At 43.1% G+C, this 23,473-nt stretch overlaps 1 protein-coding gene across 4 annotated transcripts in view; it reads left to right on the top strand.

Annotated features, from left to right (window-relative positions):
* Positions 1-11,648: 11,648 nt before the first annotated feature.
* The window catches only part of TDRD1 (tudor domain containing 1), a 48,429-nt gene continuing 36,604 nt past the window's right edge, over positions 11,649-23,473 (top strand). For 2 of the 4 annotated variants that reach the window (XM_067537171.1, XM_067537168.1), the window contains exons 1-6: positions 11,741-11,839; positions 15,304-15,655; positions 18,119-18,189; positions 20,719-20,866; positions 21,523-21,628; positions 23,046-23,109. In XM_067537171.1, coding sequence (XP_067393272.1) covers positions 15,337-15,655; positions 18,119-18,189; positions 20,719-20,866; positions 21,523-21,628; positions 23,046-23,109 — 708 coding nt within the window. In that variant the 5' untranslated portion in view covers positions 11,741-11,839; positions 15,304-15,336. Of the gene's footprint in view, positions 11,707-11,740; positions 11,840-11,862; positions 12,029-15,303; positions 15,656-18,118; positions 18,190-20,718; positions 20,867-21,522; positions 21,629-23,045; positions 23,110-23,473 lie in introns of those variants that run through there. The other 2 variants (XM_067537170.1, XM_067537169.1) reach the window with 2 other exon arrangements.

The following is a 23,473-nucleotide window of genomic DNA, read 5'->3' as shown; positions in this document are numbered from 1 at the left end:
ATTTTTATTCAAGCAATAGGGGCTTTAGGAAAAGTACCAAATAGCAAGCATTGATAACACTGGGCATACACAGGTATACATGCATATAGAAATTATGCATAAGAAGGCTGTTTTGTTTTTAAATTAGAAGTAGTATATTTGGAAGTACCAAGTGTAACAATAGCCAGCATGTGGTAATTGGCACATCACATGATAGGGTATTTAACCTTCTTCTAATCATAGCTCGTCAGGTGACTGGAGTTAAAAACCAAAGATCAGTCTCTTATCAGATCTCTTCTGTTACATGATCATTATTTCCCCAAGTTAATTACATTTTGGGTTTATTTCCTTTTTTCCCATTTTAACTTGCATTATAATCTCTTTGGGGCAAGTGATCTTTCTTTATAAAATGCCATACACTTTTATCGTGTTGTATAAGCCTCAGTCTTGCAAGAAGCTCTTGTGAGCAGAACTCCATTGACTTAAATGGGGCACTACATGGGCACCCATGCAGAAGTTCTTGCAGGATTAGTGCCTAAGTAATAAAAGTAGCTTATCCCCACCTCAAAAAAGAATTATATCCATTCCCCATAATCAGCCCCTATGCACTCACAGGTCTCTGGGTCTGATTCAGACATTGATTTCAATCAAGTGCAAATCAATTGAAATTAATGGGTGAAAACCCAACCCTATTGAAGTCAATGACAGTTTTGCCACCAATTTCAGTGGAACTAGGATTTCACCCACGCTAGTGTAAAATCTGAGATAGGATCCTAGGTTAGCAGATTGACATAGACAGTTAAAATGCATTTGGCATCCAGTCCTAATGATGTCTATATTGCATTTCAGTGGTAGATGACAGGATTCTTCTATGGTCCATAAAGCCTTTTGTGATGCAAAGAACTACACAAATGGCACTTATTAATTATAAGAAGACATAAATTGAAAAAACTACCCTGGCTGATTACCTATAAGGGAAAATACCTATGTTTACCATAATAATAGAGCAGCTGGAATAAGAAGCAATTGCTTCTTATCTGCTGAAGAACAATCCATTTCTTAAATGTAACGGTAGTAAAACAGATGGTTCCTTTGTTGTTTTTTTTTTTAATATACCTATGAAGTCAGTGGTTCTCTTTTCAGCTCCTGTAATTCAAAGCTGAAATTAACAATTTTAGGAATCTTTAGGATTAAATGTACCATATAAATTTTCTTATAAAAAATTAATGAGAGTAGACTTTAAAGTTACTGTGGTAGAACAGGTTCTTTTTCTCCCTATATTTTTCTGGAAAATGGGACTTCAAAACACCAAACTCAAACGTTAGAAAACCAGGAAATGCTCCATAGAGGTCTCCTTATAGACCCCTGAAAAAAACAGGAAATGTTCGATTAAGTTCTGCCCCTCTCTCTCTCTCTCTCTCACACACACACACACCTCTCTTAACTCTGCCATTGGGATGGCAGAATCCTTTTATTTAATTATTTTGGGAATGGAGAATATTTGCCTAAATTATTAAATTGCAATAATCCCAACTGTCATTTGTAACATAGGTAAGGATATGTATTTGTTTAAACAAAATTATGTTAGTACCCTTTAACTGATAGTGCATGCTAAGGCAGCTTGTAGAATGAGCAACTGGGTGGAAAGGATCCTCTTCCTACCCTACCTGCTCTCTCTGGCTTCTATTCCAGCCTTACGGCTGGAATTACTCCCAAAACGCCTGTGACCACCTTAGACTAAGGGACACTAGGTTATTATTATCAATTAACATTTATACAATGGTAGCATTCCTTGTGCTTGGTGCTGTACAAACAGTTATAGAGACAATCCTTGAATCAGAGAATTTACAGTGTAAAAGACTGATGCGCTCTCTTTCTTTGCAATGGAACCACATGTGTTCTGCAACAAACAAGGGTCCTCTGCATTGCAGAGAAGAGGCAGGATTTACCCCTTAATCATTTTTGGAGGATGTTGGTTTTGACTTAGGGCTATTGTTTTATTATCAAAAGGAAACAAACAAACAAACAAACAAAAAAGGTAGGCCAAAAATATGTTTACATAATAGTTCCACTCTCTCCCCAACAACTGTTAATAATACGTTGCATTTCTACAGACCTTTCTATCAGAGGAACTCAAAATGCTTTACAAATAGAGATATGTCTACACTGCTGTAGCCAGGAGGTGTGGCCTCCCTGGGAGACTGACAGCGAGAGAGAGCCAACCCCACCCCCACCCCCCCAGGGGTTGGAACCTGGGAGCACACTACCTTACTGGAAGCAGGTAGGTGGGGCGAGGAGGACATAAAAGCCAGGCCTGCCCGTTGGCGCTAAATCAGATCCCAGCGGTCGAGGGAGAAGGACACCTCTCCCTTGGTGCCTGAACCTAGGGCTGCACCTGACTGCTCCACGGAAGAGGGATTGCCGGAGCTACCCACGGCGTGGGGCCCTGAGGACCTGGAGGAGCTACCCGAGCTGCCAACCCCCTGTGAGCCGGAGGGGACCCCAGAACCCTGTAACCTAGAAGAGCTGCCCTCCGCAGGCAACTCTGAACAGTTCCCGGATCTGCTGTCAAGCGATGAGGTTGAGGGCTTCTGGAGCTTCCCTCGGGCAGAGTACCCCGAGGAACTGGGGTACGGCTCAGGAGACCAGGTACTCTAGGGAGAGGATGGGAGGAAGTAGCCCAGGGGAGCCGACTACAGTCCAGCTGAGCTTGCGCTTGCTCTGAGGCAGCTTGATTCAGCTGGAGCCCCACTGACCCAGTGATGGGACACCTGGGCTGGGATGCAGTGGAGACAGGTGGGCCTGCGTCCCCCTCCCCTCTTCCTATCCCTATCCTGACCTAGGGGTGATCGCCTGCTGCCTGCCACGCCCTGCCGCACCATCAGGAATCCTCAACATTTCATGTAAGGCGGCAAGTTAACAAAGCATGACAGAGTGCTGTATAGAAAGACACATTACTCATGCTCGTTGTCAAAATGGTGCCTCCCAGATTCGATAGCCCCCTCCCCCCCGTTGTGCCCCTGTCATAGCCCTAGTATCTGGTTGCTCAAAATCAGCCACCAGGTGATCCGCTTCTGCGCTGCACCCAGTGGGAAACTTTTCACCCTCAGCCTCCCAAATATTATGGAGTGCACAGCAGGCCACTATGCTTATGGGAATATTTTCCTCGTTTTGGTCTAACCTCCCATAAAGACAGTGCCAGAGTGCTTTTAATCTGCCAAATGCACATTCAATGGTCATTCTACACCTGCTCAGGCTACTGTTGAAGTGCTCCTTGCTGCTGTTCAGGTTTCCCATACAAGGCTTCATGAGCCGTGGCATTTAAGGGGTAAGCTGGGTCTCCCAGGATCACTATGAGCATTTCAACATCCCCCATTGGAATCTTCTGGTCTGGAAAGAAAGTCCCTGCTTGCAGCTTTCTATACAGGTCAGTGTTCCTGAAGATACGAGCATCATGCACCCTCCCTGACCACCCGCACTGATGTCAGTGAAACACTCACAGTGATCCACAAGCGCCTGCAGTGCCATAGAGAAGTACACCTTTTTATTGATGTACTCTGTTGCAAGATGGTCCTGGGCCAATATTGGGATATGCATCCCATCTATCACCCTGCCGCAGTTAAGGAATCCCATTGCCACAAAGCCATCCACTCTTACATGCACATTTCCAAGAGTTACAGTCCTTCATAGCAGAATGCGATTAATGGCCCTACACACTTATGTTAACGCAGCCCCAATGGTGGACTTCCCAACTCCAAACTGATTTGCGACCAACCAGTAGCAGTTTGGAGTTGTCAGTGTCTACACAGCGATCGCCTCACACTTCACAGAGACAATAGCTCTCATTTTGGTGTCCTTGCACTGCAGTGCTGGGGCGAGCTCTGCACAGAGTTCCAGGAAGGTGGCTTTCCGCATCCGAAAATTCTGCAGCCATTGCTTGTCATCTCAGACTGCATAATGATGCAATCCCACCACTCAGCGCTTGTTTCCTGAGCCCAAAAGTGATGGTTCGCTGTGTGCAACTGCTCTGTGAATGCCAAAAGTGATCGGGTGTTTTTGTTTGCATGGCTCACAGCGGGTCAGGCACCTCTGATTCCTGTTCAGATTGAGAGTTCATGATATACTGCATGACCATCCTCAATGTGTTCATAACAGTGGAGAGCAGTGCAGGATCCATCTTTTCAGACAGAGATGGCAGGTGCACCGTAAACAGGGGCCATTGAAAAATGCTGTGAAATGCAGCCAGAAACCCCTGGAACGATGGGATGGAGTAAACTGCATTATGGAATGTTGAGCCCGCACCCATGATGCACCGCGATCTGCTCCACCTTCCCACAACTCCTAGCTGCAGAAGGTGGCGAGTTGCACAGTGGGATATCTACCCACAGTGCACTGCTCTCACTGTCGATGCTGGAGCACCAACTGTGGATGCACTCCGCCAACAGAAGGAGCATTGTGTGAACATGCACGAGCAATGTAATTATAGCACTTTGATTGTTGACATAACTTAGGTTGACAAAACTCTGTAGTGTAGACAATGCCTTAGTTTGTAGGCTCATTGGGGACAGGGACCATCATTTTGGTCTATGTTTATACTTCACTTAGCACAATGTGGTCCTGGTTCATGACTGGGGCTCCTAGACAGTAGTGTAATATAAATCATAAATGGATATAATTAGAGATACAAACTACATCTGTAGACAAGCCTACAGAGATAGCAGGCTTTCACAATTCCCTTCTGCTCCCTGCAGCTACTCTGATACTGTTCGGATCACCCTAATTTTTTTCCAGTGCTCTCCCTGTACTCACTCCCCCAGAGAACCCGACACACTCTTATACAAACATCTCTTTCCATTGCAACAGCCAACTGTTATTTTCTTTTTAACATTACTGTTTATTGTTGTCATTCCCTACCCTTTTCAGCTCTAATATCCCGAGGCATGGAAAGTCCCCTAGTACCTAACAATTACCCCGTCCCTATTAACTGAAGTGGGATGTCGTGAAAGACCTTCATGTTTGATCACATACTGATAAAACTCCATGTCCCCCATGGGGTACTTAATTTTCCTGTTAATTTCCTCCTCTCAGATGTTTCCATTTTAGAGTCTATAGTGTTAATTAGTGTAGTTTTAAAGACTGTTCAGATTGACAGCGCTGTTTTTATTAATGCAAGACATAGAGGTAGAAATGATTAGTCTCCTGAATGTACTGATAAGATCAGTACTTTTTAGGCCATAAACAAAGATTTTTAGGTTAGTATTTGTATTTGGGAAGGCTTGTATGAAATAAAAATATTTTTAAAAGCCTCGCTGATGTTAGCACTTTCTAAACACTGGGGGCACCAGATTCGTCCTGGAGCTGGGGGAATGTGGTACAGGGTAGGTAAAAGAAGTTGTGTGACCCTGAAACTACCCTGTCTTTTCCCCTCACCCCCCACAATACAGTTTTGAATAATATGCAATTTCCCTCTCTGTTTCTATCCCAGCCCCTAAAGCAAACAGCTATAAGCTTTTTCTTCTCTGACCTCCCATAGAGCCACCAATGGATTTCCCCATGACTGGGCAACTGAGGAGAATGAAGAATAAACCCATGATTAGACATTACGCTAGGACTCAGAAGGCCTGGGTTCGATTTACTGGCTCAGCCACAGACTTTCTGTGACTTTAGACAAATCACTTAATTCAGTCTGTGCCTCAATTTGCTCTCTGTAAAAGGGGGATAAATACCTCCCTGCCTCACAGAGGTATTGTGAAGACAAAATCTACTAATGACTGGGAGATGCTCAAATACTATGGTGAAGAGTGCCATATAAGTACATAGATAAATAGAAGAGTATAAGCACTAAAATAAACCAGATTGAAGCATTCTTAACACTGTGTGTAAACCTGGATTTCACAACACAGTGCTGAAAACACCTGTAGCCTCTCTTCACTAACACAACTATCATTGCAAAGCTGCAGTGGTGCTGGTAAGCCAGTACAACATTATCTTGTGTAGACTCAGCCTAGAGGAAGGGAAACAAAAACTGAGTTGAAAAATAAAAAAATATACTGCATAGTAAAGGAAAGGGGAAAAAGAGAGGAAATGGGCAGAAAATAGAAGACAAAGCAGCAAATTTCTAGAGCACAGTGCAAAACCCATTTAAAATGTTTCAGAACAAGATGTGCTCCAAGGTCAAGACACCCTGTGCTAAGTTTCATGTTGAAAACATATTTTTACAGATAATTCATATAAAATGAGGTTGGCAGCTGAAATGCTGACAGACACTTAATTTTGTTGGTGCTATCAGACAAACTGGGTTTACACAAATTAGGGTTACCAGTTGTGGAGCGTAGCCAATTAAATCCAATTTAAGAGAAACCCGAAGATGCCCAAACATGTTCTGAGCAAGACGGCATCTTTTGTAGATTCAACTGAAATCTAATGCCTGCTGGGATATGGATACAACAGTTCTCGAACATCTAAGCCAACATCTGAGAACAATGATTCACTTTGCTCTTCTATTGGCAACAGAGTGTAGCACCTGTGTGATCCTAACTGCACATTGTGTGGCACTTGAGGAGCTAATAATGAAGCTAGTGCATGTCCTTAGCCTTTCTAGAGCTCAATTAATGTTCTGGAGGGACAAAGTGAAAACAACAGCAATATTTTTGCTGAACAAATAGGTGAGGTCTCATGGAGCATGATTAATGTATTGTTTATTGGTGCCTTGACAACAAGATTCTAGTTTGAAAATAAAGACAAGTCAACTTCAGCTTCCAGGCTTGGGGTGGCAGACATAACCAGAAAGCTGAAAATGAGACGGTGACATTAAATCATCTATTGTTCTGCTGGTCTCTCTTGCATAGCCGTGAAGGAGTTCTTTGCAACTGCCTATAATTCACTGCCACAATCAGCTTGTCAGTAGCCCTGACTCTGGGCAGTTTACGCTACAAAATTAAGCCTACCTAAGTTATGTCAATGTACAGTCACTGCAGTAATTAAATCACTTTTGCATGTCCACACCATTTTCCTTGTGTCGGTGGTGCATGTCCTCACTATCAGCGTTTGCATCGACACAGAACGCAGTGCACCCTGGGTATCTATCCCACTGTGCAACTTGCCACCAAATAATGCAGGGTGTTTCGAGAAGGATTTGCAATGCCTCATGGGGACAAACGAATCGCTTCGAAGTAATTAGGAACATGGTTTCAACGTCCCAAGATGCAGTTCTCTCCATCACATAATTTTATTGCATCCCATAATGTTATCACTTCTTTTCAAAAGCCCTGCAAACCTGTGCATCCGCCATCTGCACAGCTCTGCGCTATTTGTGATGAGCATTGCGAGCACGGGGCGCCTGATCCTGCAGTATTTGCAGAGACACCAGAGGTTCTGCAGGGAACATGACGATTCTTTGGAGGCTACCTTGCTGTGTGGGGCATAGATAGAAGCAATTCAAGGTTGTTGTCATTCATGGAGTAGCTGCAGACAATGGAAGGCTGGTTATGGGCCTGAAAAACAAGCAGTACCGGGTTTACAATGGCGCCATGGCGCTGGGCCTACGCTGGGAAGGGGCCATTACAGACCCATCTATCCCATCTACATGGCCGGGTCTGGCCCCTCACCCAGGGCAATCCAGCACCCAGGTGCTGCTGTGTGAGCAGCTCCTGGCCAGGCACTGCTGTAGGGGGCTCGCCCATAAGGGGTTCGCTAATCAGCAGCCGGACTCCGCCATGCGCGCTGGTGCAGCTGGTGGGAGCAGCCGGACCGGATGGGCTCCAGGGGGTTGCGTTGCATCTGAGGGGTCTGCCCCACTCCACAGCGCAGCTGCAGTTCTGAGTGGTCTCTGCCGCTCACCACCTGCAGATGCCGCCCGCGTCCCTGGGGCTGAGCCTCCTGGGACCAGTGCAGAGGCCCAGCCAATCTCAGCCAGTTGGGGGCTCCGCTGGGCCTCATCAGGCAAGAGAGCCCTTGCTCCATGCATTGCCCCCATGGAGGCCAACAAATATGTTTGGTGCTGGGCCGACAAAAGTTCAATCCAGCCTTGGAAACAAGCACTGATGGGTGGGATCGCATCATTATGCAGATATGGGATGATGAGCAGTGGCTGCAGATCTTTCAGATGCTCAAGGCTGCATTCCTGGATGTGTGTGCGGAGCTCACCCCAGCCCTTCAGTGCAAATGAGAACTGACAGTGGAGAAGTGAGTGGCAATCGCTTTGTGGAAGAAATCAGTCGGGGATCAATTTGGAGTTGGAAAATCCACCATGAGGGTTGCTGGGATGCAAGTGTGCAGGGCCATGAATCGCATCCTACTATGACAGACTGTGTCTCTGGACAGTATGCAGGACATAGAGGATGGTTTTGCCGTAGTGGGGTTCCTGAATTGTGGTGAGTTGATAGATGGCATGCATATCCATATTTTGGCACCAGACCACCTTGCCACAGAGTGCATCAAAAGAAACGGCTACTTTTCTATGGTATTACAAATGCTGGTGGATCACCAGGATGTTTTACGTACATCAGCATGGGATGGTCAGGGAAAGTGCATGATGCACGCATCTTTAAGAACGCAGGCTGTTCAGAAAGCTGCAAGCAGGGACTTCCTTTCCTCACCAGAGGATTACCATTGGGTTTGTTGAAATGTCAATAGTGATCCTGGGAGACCCAGCCTACCCCTTACTCCAATGGCTCATGAAGTTGTACACCATCTACCTCAACAGCAGCGAAGAGCCCTTCTCCCTCATGCCCGGAGCAATCTGCTGTGATATGGTTAGATTGGAGTTGTGCCTGCACAGCCGTTTCTCCCCACAGACCCAGGAGATCCACCACCTCCTGTGTATCCAGGCAGGAGTGCATCTACAGCATGTGGAGCCAGTCTGGTCAGCTGGGCAGTCACTAGGTGAGCTCTCCATGCCCAGCAAAGAGGAAATTAAATTTCAAACATTTGTGGGGCTTTAAAGGAGAGGGGCATAACCTGTGTACCTGATTGCTGGGCAACAGAGTTCAAAACAGTGACTAGAGCGGTCACGATGGGGCATTGTGGGACACCTCCTGGAGGCCACTAAAGTTGACGTAAGTAACACAGTGTCTACACTGAAACTGTGTCTACCTAAGTGATACTCTCATGGAGATGGAGTCATTAAGTCAGCGTAGCAGGCGAGTCACATCAGACGGAGCAACAATTTAGTGTAGATGCTTACAGAGTTAGGTTGATGTAACTCTGTAGTGTAAACCAGGCTTCTAAAGTGGCCTGTTTTGAACTCAACTGTGTCAGTCACAGGAACTCTAGCAGGAGGAATTTATCTCTGACATTTCTAGTGAGAGGACCCAACACAGTCTCAAAGCTGCAGTAAACAGTGCTCTGCAGAAATTAACACAAACTGAACTAGTTTAGAGAAGAGTAGGTGTCAAATTGCAGGGGAACAATTGGTGGTACTCTTCCAAAGTCCACCCACAAAATAAGTTCCACCCATTCATGACACCAGAGGGAGACATTGCTCACAGTAGATTAGATGAGTGTTCAACATATTCTGTATTCTGTCTGAGTTTGACTGGGCTTCTTGAGTTTGGTTCCTACTTGATGGGGTTTGAATATGCTCATGGGCTCTGCTGGGCTCTTTGGGTTTGTCTCCTTCTAGACTGGGGGAAAAAAATACATGGTGGTAACTTCCAAGCGTGGTCCCATACCGCGTCCTCTGCCACACACACATCACAATGAGAGCTCATTCACAGTAAATGTTACACATCTGTGATTCACCCTCTTCTTTCTTACATGAGAAATGAAACAGTTAATGTTGGAAACCTTAGGAACATCCAGGCTTGTAGGGAAAATTTAGGTTGATATTTATGTTCTACTGTTATAATTAGGGGGTAAATTTGACCTTATACAGTATGTATAGATTTTATTTGGAGCAGAGGGGAATGCTACCTATTTAAGCCTCATTAAAAATTAAGTTTTATGGACCTGATTTCTAGCCCAATTCTCTCTTTTTGTGCCTTCACTTTTGCAGATACAAATAATTGTGGATGAAGTTGTGTATCTACAAGCAATTGTATGTGAATCATTGTCATTTTGATTCCTAACTGCTGGGGTGAACATGCATCAGGAAGCTAGGCATCCAAATTATATTGTTGTGCCATATAAAATGAACACACATTTTTGTCTTCTTAGATTGTAAATTTTATGGGGAAGAGACCGTGCCTTTGTATGTGGTTGTACAGCAGGTAGCACAAGAGGGCCCTGATCTTGACTGGGGCCTCTGAACTCTTCTGCAAAATAAATAATAATACATTAAAAAATAAGCTGGGGTGCTGTTTGACCAAATTGCCCAGCACTTGTTTCAAGCACAGTCTATCACTATTTGCAATGTGATAACCTAGATGGTGCAATTAATTAATGTGCCTACAGGACTTTGAAGATGCAGAGTGCAAATTGCAAACTGATTATCATGGGACAAGTAAGCAGGTAAATTGGTCCAATGGCTTACTGAGATTTTGGCTGACTCTTGCAAGGCCCTGAGATGATGTGTTGAGTGCAGTTGTAAGGACCTAGACAGACAAGTTATTAAGATTGCAGAGCGCAATGTGAGTGCATGTGGTAGTGCCAGAGAAAGACATGGGGTATGTCTACTCTAGAAATGTGCAATTCATGACCACATTACCCTTCTTGGGTCTGTGGTGTGTGTCCTCGCCATGAATGCATCCACTGACCTAAGAGGGACAATGTGGGGAGCTGGAAGCTCAGTCTCGCAGCTCTGGTGGCAGCTCCCTGCTGGAAGTTCGGCTGCCCAACGGATTCCTGGCAGGCTGCCCCCTCACTCCCACCTCATGGGGAGTGAAGGAAGCAACCCAGAGCTTTTTCCCTCCCTGTTCCCCACTGGGAGACAGGGGAAACCACCAAGGGCGGCTCCTTGTTCTTTGGGGAGCAGGGTCCAGCTGTCCTTGCTTCTCCCACCCCCCAAACCTGGCAACCTTGTCAATTTCAGGGCTTCTGCTGTGAAATTTACATGACAGCCAACAACCAGTATAAGTGCTTTGTCCTAACTACACCAACATAAGCCTTCTGCCTCTCATGGAGGTGGAGATATTATGTTGGTGTAGTAGGGCACTTACATCGGTGGCAGGAAGACTGTAGTGTAGACGCTGGCATAATTAGGTTGACATAAACTGCCTCATGTACATCTAACCCTGTAGTGCAGATCAGCGCGGATTCTGCAAAATGCAGTGGGTTTATACAGCACAGCACAGCGTAGCAGGCAGTATTCAGTGCAGGATAGGCTGCAGCCCAAATATGCAAGTGCAAGCTCAGCTGTCGTCCAGGGTGCAAAGTGCAGACGGGGTTGCAGTCCCGAAGGCAGCAAAAGCCCTAGCCCAGTCCTGTTGCAGTGCAGCACTGACAGCGAATGGGGGAGAGCTGCACTCTGCCGTGTTACTAACTGCACCTGAACCCAGCCTACAGTCAGCCGTAAAACGAGCAGCCAGCTCTGAGAACAGACGGGGTCTGCTGGGACCTCAGCTACCGCCCCCACTTTGCTGGCCCCAGCACCACACAGCTCCAGCCCGCCGGGGAAAGTTTAGGCACTTCAATCCGCCTACCCTGCCCTGCGCCCGCCCTAGGGGGCGCGCCGCCACGCCGCGCATGCGCGGGGCCGCAATAGAGGCACGTGAGTAGCGCGCAGAACTGGGCGGAGCCGGGTCGGGTGTGAGGGCGAGGCTGGCGCATGGGCGGAGCCGGCTAGGTTCGGTGAGCGCGTCGAGGGCGCTCGCCAGAGAAAGCGAATGACTCCGCCTCTGCCTGCGCGTGCTGCTGCAGCCGCGTGGCTAACGGTCGCTGCGCGAGCCTGACGCTCGGCCGGCTTGGGGCGAGGCGAGACGCTGTGAGGAGAGAGAGCCGGGCCGGACCGGGCCTTTGGCCCCTTCCGCGGGGCAGCGTTGTGGCCAGGGTTCCCCTGCGCCGTGGGGCTTGGGGCGGTCTGCGCAGTAAGGCGCGCACTGCAGGGGGGAGCCCAGCGCGGGACCGCTTCCCTAGGCTGGGGGGGCAGCCGCTGCTCGTGGCCCTTTGCCGGGTAGGATCTGAGGGGGCACCTGGTGCGCCCAGCTCCCTGTGGTGCCCGCTGGGTCATTTCCCTCAGGCTCCTGGTTGGCCGCTGGCTGGGAAGTGGGGCTCCGGGGGAGTAGGCGCAGCGCCTCCTGTGTGAGAGGCCTCGCGCTCCTTGAGCAGCGCCACCAGCACATGCAGCTGCCCCTGTGACTGGGGGGCTGGTTGTTATCCCCATTGTACAGCTGGGAGGGAAACTGAGGCACGTGGTGGTGGCGGTGAAAATCAATGTGCGGCTTGTCTACACTTGGAAGTGATTCTGGAAGAAGATAGGGTGTGAATTTAAAGCTCTTCGGCCATGATGGAGTAAGCCCCCTGTGTGGATGCTCTTACTCTGGAATAAGAGTGCCTTTTCCCAAATTACCTTAATCCAGACGTGTATTGCAAGAGGCACTATTATTCTGGAATAAGAGCATCCCCGTTGGGAGTTCCTGAGCATGCTTTATTCTCTGATAGCTGCCTGGGTCAGTTTTCCCATGCAGATAAATGCTTAGGCCCTTCTGAAAATCCCAGTTCAGATGATTTCCCTAAAGAGTCATTGAGAGCTAATTGTGAAGTTGGTAATAGAACACAGAGCTGTCTCCCATTTGTAGGCATTGCCCCAGAAACCATCTCTTCAGTGCTATTGCCAAATATGAAAAAAACACTCTACTAGCACTTTGTCTATTTCCTACTGATGGAAATGTTACTGGCTTTGCCACTGACTTCCGTGTAAATTTGGGCAAGTTAGTCTTCCTGTTATTCCTTTCCCTTCTATAAAATGGTGATTTCATTGTATCTCTTAGCGGTGGTCTGAGACTTCGTTCTTTAACGTTTATAAATTCTTCCTGGGCATCTGATGAAATATATTCTAGAACAGGGTTAATCACTTATTGTTTGTCAAGATCCAAATTTCTTGTTCAAGGTATAGTCAAGGTTCAGACTCCTGAGAAAATAATACAAATGTAATGATAATAAGTAAATAGATTTCACAATCCATTCATAAGTATCTGGTGGTCTGAATTTGGCCCATGGTCCACCTATTGATTACTCCTGTCTAGAACTACAAAGTTTTATGGTTAAAGTCAACTGAATTATTTTTGGTAGACAGTATTCTTTGGGTGTGCCCTAATGAGGTTGAAATGAGGTGTTATAATGAAAAAGCAATAATTTGTTTTGCAAAACTAACTCTGTAGTGTTAATGAATGAATTTTGCTGTTACTTAAACTTACACCATTTATAAATCTGTGTGTAATCATTCAGTGCCTGTTAAGTCAGGCTGTTCTGTTTATGGAGCTGGATGTTAATGCTTAGCAGGAGTATTTTGCTTATATCATTCTTGTTCAGGATACATGAAGCTATAGAAACAATTGGGACAAGTAGGATAAACAGTTTCTCAGGAATTGTCAGTAATATGAAACATTTTAATTCCATAACTAGATCACATATTTGAATTGTCTATTTCACTGAAGCAAATGCATTATACACAACTGTTTTGATGTTCAGTGCTGATATATTTGTTTATAACATCTCATCTTGATAGGTTAATTTAGTGATACACTATGTAGTGTATAGAAGCATGGGTATGTAATTATCTAATACTTAATTGTCTCATATGCCAAGTTTTTAAATCAAAGCTGCTGTACTTAATCTTCAGTAAATCCTTGGCAAGTTAGAAGTCTTAAAATTACATGTTTGAAAAGTTACTCAGATGCTTTTTGATTTAAAATCAAAGTGAAAAACACTGTGACAGTGTCCCCCAGGGGGCAACCTGAAAACTGTGGGAACACTGTGCCCTCTTTATTCTCCAGCCTGGTGGTGGAATCTATTTTAGAATGGGTGAGAGAGAGCCATTAACCCTGTCTGGCCGCTGCATTATTGTGCCTGAAAGGTGGTTTGTGGGAGTTTCCCATCTCACAACATGTTCTAGTAGCATGTTCAACAATATTTCATAACTTCACATACAATCCAACAAGATATTAATGTTCAGCAGATCAAGACTTTTAAAATAATACTAAACCAGGCATACCTGGTATAGAACATATCCTAGTTACATGACGTTGGTGAATATGGAGTTTCTGGGGTGGTTTCAGACAGAGTATCACATCCACATGGCACTTTCTGCTTTGGCCTTGTGGGCTGCCTAAAACAGTTCCTTCATTTTCATGTGATACTGCTGCTGATCCCTGTTGTTCCGCTTTGCTTGTATCCCCTATCCAGTCTTTTCATAGTTGACCACATTTTTACAACTGCTCTCTTGCTGTTTCAGTACAGCCTCTTCTCCCCACAGGCCATAGTGCCTCCTGTCTACTGCCTGGACAGTGTCTAGAATATGCAAGTGGCATGACCAGTTGGGCAGTTTCACACAACAAGGGAGAGCTGCTATCTGGGCAGTTGGGAAAAGGCATTTCAAAAATATACATTTCATGGGGCAGGTTCTGGTCTCTATGACCCTTGGGCAGTGGAGTTCACAGCTGTGACCAGAGCAATCATTGTCAGGCATTATGGGACAGCTGCTGGAGGACTGTTAGAGTCGACATAGTTCATGCAGTGTCTATACTTGCACTTTGTTGGCCTAAGTATGTTGATCGTGGCTCAATGCCACTCGGGGTGGTGGTGTTTATTGCATCACTAACAGGAAGCTTATGTCGACTGGAGACAAATTTCAAAGCAGATACATGCAAAGTTAGGGCCACACAAGGTGAATGATGTCAGCCTAAGTTTCTAGTGGAGGCCAGTCCCAAATGCCAAAAAAATACCCATTGAAAAGCAGAGCCTGGTTCAGTATACTACCAAGATAATTGTAGCCAAATCAAAATAGGATTTTCGTCCTAATATTTCAACTTATAATACTTCAGAACCGTGAGTTTCTTATCTCTAGGCCTTTAAGAACAGGGGAATATAACAATCATTAGCTGTTATGTCTCCAGTTTTTCTCAGAACTATGTTGTTAGTATTGGCTTAACAGAGGCATGGGTTGACTTAAAATATGGACAGCTCAATGAGGTTTATTTCTGTGCACTATCACTACTCATTTGAGAGTTCTTTTCTAATGAACTGAGTTGTCAGTCTGGAATGACAACAATGGTTGAAATTTTAAGGAAGAAATTTAAAACACCTTTCTTCTAGGATAATCATTTATGGTTTATTTTCTTCATTAGTTTAATAAGCATTGTTAAAACAAAGTTATATTTAAGTATTTTAAAAGTCAGAGTTGAATGCTTTATCCAGTTTAACATGCATTTTAACTACTTTTTTTTCTAGGTTTTTGTAATTACAAAATAATAACTTTATGGGATGTCAGGGAATGATTTGGGTGTGGATGTTTACAAGATGAACCGACAATTTCATATAAAGAGCAAGGAGACCAAAGCCTCAAATGAATCCTTAAGAAGCCCTCACACCTATCCCAACTTCAGTTTGAAAAGCTCTGAACTTGGAGGTAGAACTTCTGGATTATCCAACAAAAACTTCTTATTCTGTGAACAGACTAAACAGTTCTTTGCTAGTCGTGAGAATGGTTCAGGAGATTCTAGTTCTAACTGCAAGAGTGGAGTGGTGAATGACTTTAACAAGGAAGTGTTTGGATCAAAGACGAGTGGGAGAATACTAACAGGTGAGATAAAATACCTTCTTTTAAATAGCATGCATTTCTGTAGCTATGTGAAGAATTGCCTTTTTGTAGCACTATACAACATGCTCATGCATGTAATGTATAGAAGGGAGGGAAGAGGCTTATTTAATAAATTTCCTCACTAATCTGAAATTCCAGTTTAATAAAGGTCATCGATCTGAATACAGTTTACATGAGTAGCTGGTGGTACAACAACATTTGTCTATGCTTGTGTATATGTAAATATTATGCATAACAATTATAAACGTATCTAACTAAAGAATAAAATTCATTAAAAGGAGACTATTAAATTATAATCCAGTCACTTAAAAAAGTTCATAATTTCAGGGACTGCTTATGTCTTGTTACCCCGAGTTTCCCCTTACTTGTGTCTGTCTTTCACACAGCAACAAGCATACAATGCTCCTGGGGGAATTCTGTGCCACTGAAATGCAGAATTTGCACAGAATTAATGTTCTGCACAGAGTTTTATTTTTTCCTGTAGAGCTGTTGGGGGCCGCTGGACCTGGCAGAGCTCGGTTCCCCTCCCAAGGTGACTGTGCAGGTGGGCTGTGGTTCCTGGCACACCCTGAACAAAAGAGGCATTGTGTGAGCTGTGGCCCCACAGTGAGCAGGGTGCCTGGCCTGGCGAAGATGGAGGCTATGCACATTTTGGCTGCTTGCTGGGTCTGATCCTCATCCGCACAGAGACAGGAGCAGGCCCGGGAGACCCAACTGTGCCAGCTCTAGCAAAGAGTGAGGAAGGGAAGGCCACATCGCATCCCCCAGATAGGCAGTAACAAAACTGCATGGAGCAGAGCCTGCAGCTGGGCCCTGGGGAGAAGGGGGATGCAGGTGTGTGGGCCAGGGTGCAACCCACGACTGGGCTCTGGGGGGCAGGAGGAAGGGATTTGGATATCTGGCCCTGTGGCTGGGCTCTGGGGCATGGGTGTCTGAGCCAGATGGGCCCTGTACAGCCCTCTCCTGCCCCCCCCCCCCCCCCCCCCCCCCAGCTCCCTTTCCCTCCAGTAGTGTCCTCTATTTGGGAACTTGAAATATTGTAACCCTATGGAGGCAGAGCAAAAAAAAAAGTGAGAATTGACTAAAAGACCGGAGGGACAGAGTTTTCCCCCAAGATGTGCCCAGCTGGCATGTGTGACACACCCAGACTGAGGTGCCTGACAAAAACATAATGGAGAAATAGGAACTGGGTTATTTTAGGGGTTTCTTTAAATCTACTGTTGGGGGAATCTTTTTTTGTTGTCTGTATTGTTAGACATACAGGCTGACGTATTTTGAAATAAGTTACCAAAATAGTCGAAACTGGCATGATTATATTGTTGTTTTGACAAATAAAATATGCAGAATTTTAAAATGTGTGCAATATTTTTAATTTTTTGGCATGGAATTCCCCCAGGATTAATACAAAAACAGAAACCATCAAATTAGTCAGCGTAAGACTTCACTGCACAGTTAACCCAGCTCTTACCTGGTTTTTACACAGGTCCCTTCCTCTACCATACACTGAAAATCCTCTGACCCATGTTTGGAGGTGCTTGGCGCCCAGGCTAGCTTACCCAATTGCAGAGGAGGGAGGGTACAGGTTAGAGCCAGAGTTTCCGTTTAACTGAGGCTGGAAATTACGTATTCAACAGTGAGGATACAAGCAAAATCACTTGAGTGCTGATAGTCTTCTAGTACTTTTCCCATGGTTCCTTCCCTCATACCACCAAAGGACAGACCACTTCTCACACAATTGAGAATCCTAGGAAAGAATCCTTAAGCATCTCAATGCAAAGAACCATGGGATATGCCCCTAGACACATGGGTGAGTGCAGAAATAGTGAGGACACAGTAATGCAGGTATGCTTTTGCTGTGGGGACACTCGCATCCAGGCTAGGCTAACCTGGAGGTTCAGACCTGGGTGCCAATCACCTAGGTTAACTGTGCAGTGAAGACATACCCTTGAATGGCTAGGCACTTTGTGCATTCAAGCAAACTAGAAACAATTATATTAGCTAATATTTCAGTTTGCATAAGATTGGGTGTTCTAACAATAGACAATTCAGAATGTTAAGTTGGTCTCTCTTTAAATCTTATGTGTTTGGGATCATACTTTCTTCAAGTCCCACCCATGGACTTAAGTGGTGCAATTTGTATTCATCAAACCTCTTGTATCAAGTGATATCCAATAAAAACAAGATTGGTCTACTGTAGTTTCAGTGATGTATTTGATAAGAATGATTTGTGTCGAAAGTTAACGTTAGTCAATTATAATACAAGAAGCTGTGACACTTGTGATTTCGTGTTTTTTTAATCTTAATTTGTACAAATGGAAGATCTACAATTTTCCCTAGCTTCAACTAATATTTTGTCTTTTTTTTCATGCTTTTTGTAAACAGTTAATACCATTCCTGTTTTGGTTTTATGAAATCAGACCATTTTATAAACACTTTTGTTTTTAGGAAACACAGTGGAAAGTATACGTGGTAGAAGTAGTTTGCTGTTAACACCTTCAACCAAGGAGGAAAATGCTGTAAGTTGGGGGGTTTTGTGCGAAATTGTTAGCTCATAATGTTAACAAACGATTAGCATATATTTTATGCCTTTATAGAATATTTGTGATTGTATTTATTTTTGCTCCATTTTTTTCTGTTGGCATCACATTTCAGTTTACAATTAACTGTTTTTGTTTTGCAGATTCAATATTCTTGCTTACAAGGGACCTTATTTGTGTACTTTTCTAAATGTAATCTTAGACTTCATATTTAACTGATTTTTATACATAAACGCCCAGTAGCTCAGTAATATTTTCACTTATTGACAGCTAGTCTATAAACTGCCAAATAAATGTCAGAAAAAAATCTTCTCAATAAAACACTTTATATATCTCTGGCTCAGATTTAAAAAGTTGAATTGGAACAGTGATTTCCAAATAGTATCAGATCCAGTGACTGGTCAAAATAAAAGCTATAACTTGAGAGATGCACTTAATCTCCCTCCCCCTCCATACTTATCTTGTAATGTAGCTTCTCCAACTCTCCTCTGAAAATCACTGACTTGACAAAGGTGGAAATTAATTTAAAAAAAAAAATTGATTAAAGTCGATCTCTTTTCCACTAGGCCAATAAATTGACTTCTTCGCTGGCTAGTGGTCTAGAAAAATCCTGGATCAAATTTAATCTTTGAATTTGTAAGAATATAAGACTAATGTGAGTCCTGAAGTGATGTTCAGACTCTTAAAAAAGGTCATAAATGTTAGGTTTTTGAGGTGGGGAGGCCTCCTGATTCATACTGAGAAAGTAGGGCAATCGGCTAGTTATCTTTGGTGCCTGTATATGAAGTCAAGAAGCCTGGGAAACAAGCAGGATGAATTGGAAGTCCTGGCACAGTCAAGGAACTATGATGTGATTGGAATAACAGAGACTTAGTGGGATAATTCACACAACTGGAGCACTGTCATGGATGGGTATAAACTGTTCTGGAAGGACAGGCAGGGGAGAAAAGGTGGAGGAGTTGTATGTAAGAAAGACCAACCTGATTTCCTTCTATGATGAGATGAGTGGCTCTGTGCATATGGGGCAAGTGGTGGACATGATATACCTTGATTTCAGCAAAGCTTTTGATAGTCTCCCACAGTATTCTTATTAGCAAGTTGAAGAAGTATGGGTTGGATGAGTAGAATACAAGATGAATAAAAAGCTGGCTAGATCATTGGGCTCAACAGGTAGTGATCAACAGCTCAATGTCTAATTGGCAGCTGGTAACAAGCAGCGTGCCCCAGAGGTCGATGCTGGAGCTGGTTTTGTTCAACATCTTCATTAATGATCTGGAGAATGGGGTGGATTGCACCCTCATCAAGTTTGCAGATGACACTAAGCTGGGGAGAATGGTAGATATGCTGGAGGGTAGGGATAGGGTAAGAGTGACCTAGACAAGTTGGAGGATTGGGCCAAAGAAAATCTGATGAGGTTCAACAAGGACAAGTGCAGAGTTCTGCACTTGAGGACGGAAGAGTCCTATGCACTGCTACCGGCTGGGACTGACTGGCTAGGCAGCAGTTCTGCAGAAAAGGACCTGGGGGTTACAGTAGACAAAAGAACCTGGACATGAGTCAACAGTGTGCCCTTATTGCCAAGAAGGCTAATGGCATATTGGGCTGCATTAGTAGGAGCATTGCCAGCAGATCAAGGACAGTGATTATTCCCCTCTATTCGGCACTGGTGAGGCCACATTTTGAGTATTGTGTCCAGTTTTGGGGCCCCAACTATAGAAAGGATGTGGACAAATTGGACAGAGTCCAGCGGAGGGCACCAAAAATGATTAGGTTGCTGGAGCATATGACTTATGAGGAGATGCGGAGGGAACTAGGTTTGTTCAGTCTGCAGAAGAGAAGAATGAGGGGGATTTTATAGTAGCCTTTAACAACTTGAAAGAAGGTTCCAGGAAGGATGGAACTAGGCTGTTCTCGGTGGTAGATGACAGAACTAGAAGCAATAGTCTCAAGTTGCAGTGGGGGAGGTCTAGATTGGATATTAGTCAAAACTTTTTCACTAAGAGGCTGGTGAAACACTGGAATGGGTTACCTAGGGAGGTGGTGGAATCTCTGTCCTTAGAGGTTTTTAAGGTGTGGCTTGACAGAGCCCTGGCTGGCATGATTTAGTTGAGGTTGGTCCTGCTTTCAGCAGGGGTTGGACTAGATGACCTCCTGAGGTCCCTTCCAACCCTAATCTTCTATGATTGTGATCCACAGTTTGTTACTTAACTGAAGCAGCTGTATACTAGTTAAAAACAAAATTAAGAAAATGCTTTAAATGTCTCAATTTTCCTTGCCACTTTAAAGTGTAATCAGAATCTTAATTGAATAAAACTTGCTCAATACTGAAAACTTAATCTGGTAGTTGTATCTGCATTTATTTGTAAAGAAAGTAGCATGTGCCTTGGGATTTTGAAAACTGGTAATTTTTCTATATTAAGGTAAGCAATCCTAGAATTGTAATATTACTGCTTCAGGGCTTTGAGGTTCTGTAATAAAATATTATTTGAGATTTGTGTTCTTTTACAGCGCTCCAATTCTGACTTGTCTTACGCAAAGCAGAAAAAGACACAGAATTCCCCTGAGAATATTTTATCTGTAAGCTATGATTCAAAACTATTTAATTCATTAATGCCATCCCCTCGGATTACTACTTGCCATCATTGCGGTCTGTATGGTAAGTCTTTATTACTACTCCATAGGCCTGGACGTATAGTATAGACTAGGCTTTTAAGTATAGATTTGCAAAATCTTATAAAAATGTAGATATTAAGCCATCTCTCCCAGACTTTCTTTGAAAAAACTGATTATTTAAATTTATTTTTTACTTCTTTGAATTGGCATAATTATGAAACTTAAATTGCAAGGATTACAAAATTATCAGACAAAACTATTAATAAGTCCAATTAATCCATACTTTGAGAAATCCACAGTGATACCACACAGTCAGAAGAAAAAGTAAATACTTATGTGCAAAATTAATGAAATAGAGACTGGCCTTCTAAAACAGAAATATAATGGTATATTAAATTAATGATAAACATATGAATTCTATAATTTACAGCTTTTTTTGAGAGACACAAGGTAGGTGAGAGAATCTTTTATTGGACCAACTTGTGTTAGTGAAAGGGACAGGCTTTCAAGCCTTCAAAACTTGTCCCTTTCACCAAAGCCAGTTGGTCCAATGAAAGATATTACCTGACCTACCTTGTGCCTCTTGTGTCCTGGGTCCAACACAGCTACAGCACTGCGAAGAACTTTTTTTGTTCAGATGTGATTGTGTGCCTCTTCATGTTAGGCATAGTACTGACTTTTTTCCTTTTAAATTTTTAGGAGACCTGAGATGTTCTCAATGTAAGCAAATATATTATTGCTCTGCTGACTGTCAGAAGAAAGATTGGTCTGCACATGGTATTGTATGCAAGCCAATTAAACAAAAGTAAGTTTAGGATGTTAAAACAATATCTTGTAACAGATACTCTTAAAATAGGCAAATGAGAATTACTTCTGATATAATTCTAACTTTTTTTTACTATAATTCAAATACCTTTATGTGATCTATTTTGCTTGGTCTTATACTGAAAGGTGTTCAACATCATTGTAAATCTGACCATCATAAGAAAATGAGGCAGCAGAAGGTCTGGAGAGGGTTGGAAATAATAATTTTAAAAAGCTCAGAAAGGTGACTAAAAATGACCTCTTAGAGTATTCTATACTGTGTCTCAATGGCTAAATATAAAATTTGCTGAGTTTGGGTGAAAATATGTCTCTTGTTAAGTTACAGCACTGCAACTGAATTTGGGGTGGGAAAAAATGAGCTGATTTTTTTTCTGCTTTCTGTTATCTGACTAATACAGATTTTGTAGCCAAAGCCTACATGTCACTGTGGTGCTTCCTTTATTTGCAGCTGCTACATAGTATTAAAAGCAGCTAAAATGCATGAAGTAAGCATGTAATACTACTATTCCATGTGTGCAATAAGTGTGGTTACATGCAATGAAATCCTGCCTCATTGACTTCAATGGGAGTTTTGCCATTGACTTCAGTAGGGACAGAATTTCACCCAAGAATGATGTTTGTTCACTATTGAGAGAGGAGATGATCCATGGATACAAACATTTGCCCTTCACTTTAGGACTCAGTCGAGGTAAAGAACAAATATTTGTACCCTGGAACACACCTTTGGAGAACATCCACGGTAGCCTTTACAAACATGTTAACGGACAATTAACTTGATGTAAATTCTAATGTAGGTGTACCTTTAGATATCACTATATATTCTTATTTAGTGTTCGAGGTTTTCTTCAAAACCATAACTAGAGACTTGAAGACAGAGCTAAGATTCTGGAGAAGAAAACCGCTTCATAGAGGAGCTGGTGTGCCATACTGCTGCTTTTCAGCTTCGTCTGAAACTTTTTTGGCCCAGGTTGTTTGTTTTAAGCGTGTATCTTTTCTTTAATAATTAGCACTGAAATTGCATTAATTTTCATGTACAAAAAAGTAAAATAAAATCAAGTGATCAGAAACTTTTTTGAAAATGTAACATTACAAAGAGTGAGACACAGACCTCAGCATCCTTCTTCAGTTGTCTACAGCTGCAAGAACTTTTACTGTTAGTTGCCAGCTGTGCAATATGTTTAAAAAAAAAAAAAAAAAATAAGCTGACCTTTACCTTACTTTATTAGGTAGTCTTCATTGTGGATGTAGGATGCAGGTTGATACTCATACGTATACAAAACTTAAATCACTTTGCTTTGGGTCTATAAGTACCAGTTACTAAAATGGCTTGATTCTTTATTTACTGTTTCTTAATATTGTGACTTTCTTTAATGGTTTAATCCACTGCTTTATTTCAGTTTAAAGAAAAGTGAAGATAATGCTAAATTGCCTGGTGAAATTAAGAATAAACTTGATTTTAAGGTACAGAATGTTAACTTTTATTTTAATTGAATCTGTTTTTTGGAGAAGCCCACTGCATAGAATCATAGAATCATAGATTCTATCCAATTGGATATATATATATATTTAAGTTTAATATATTTAAGTTTTAATGTTACTGTAACATGTTTTAAACATTGTAATGCTCAGCTCAGTATAGAGAAGAAAAACGAAGTTAAGAAATTTTGGTCACTTCAAAATATACTGTTGCTTCGGATCAAACAAGCTAGTCTAAGCAGCATTCCAAAATGGCTGTTACTATTTAAAACTAAAGTTTTTGACAAAGGTATAGTTCAATTATTGCTGGATCTTACATGTGTAGGAGAATGTATAGTTGATGGCATAG

The sequence above is a fragment of the Emydura macquarii genome, unplaced genomic scaffold (assembly GCF_026122565.2).
Source record: "Emydura macquarii macquarii isolate MOO-44397 ecotype Brisbane River unplaced genomic scaffold, CSIRO-AGI_Emac_v2 contig_3692, whole genome shotgun sequence".
Classification (NCBI taxonomy): Eukaryota; Metazoa; Chordata; order Testudines; family Chelidae; genus Emydura; species Emydura macquarii.
This window is presented reverse-complemented; position numbering and strand designations above follow the sequence as displayed.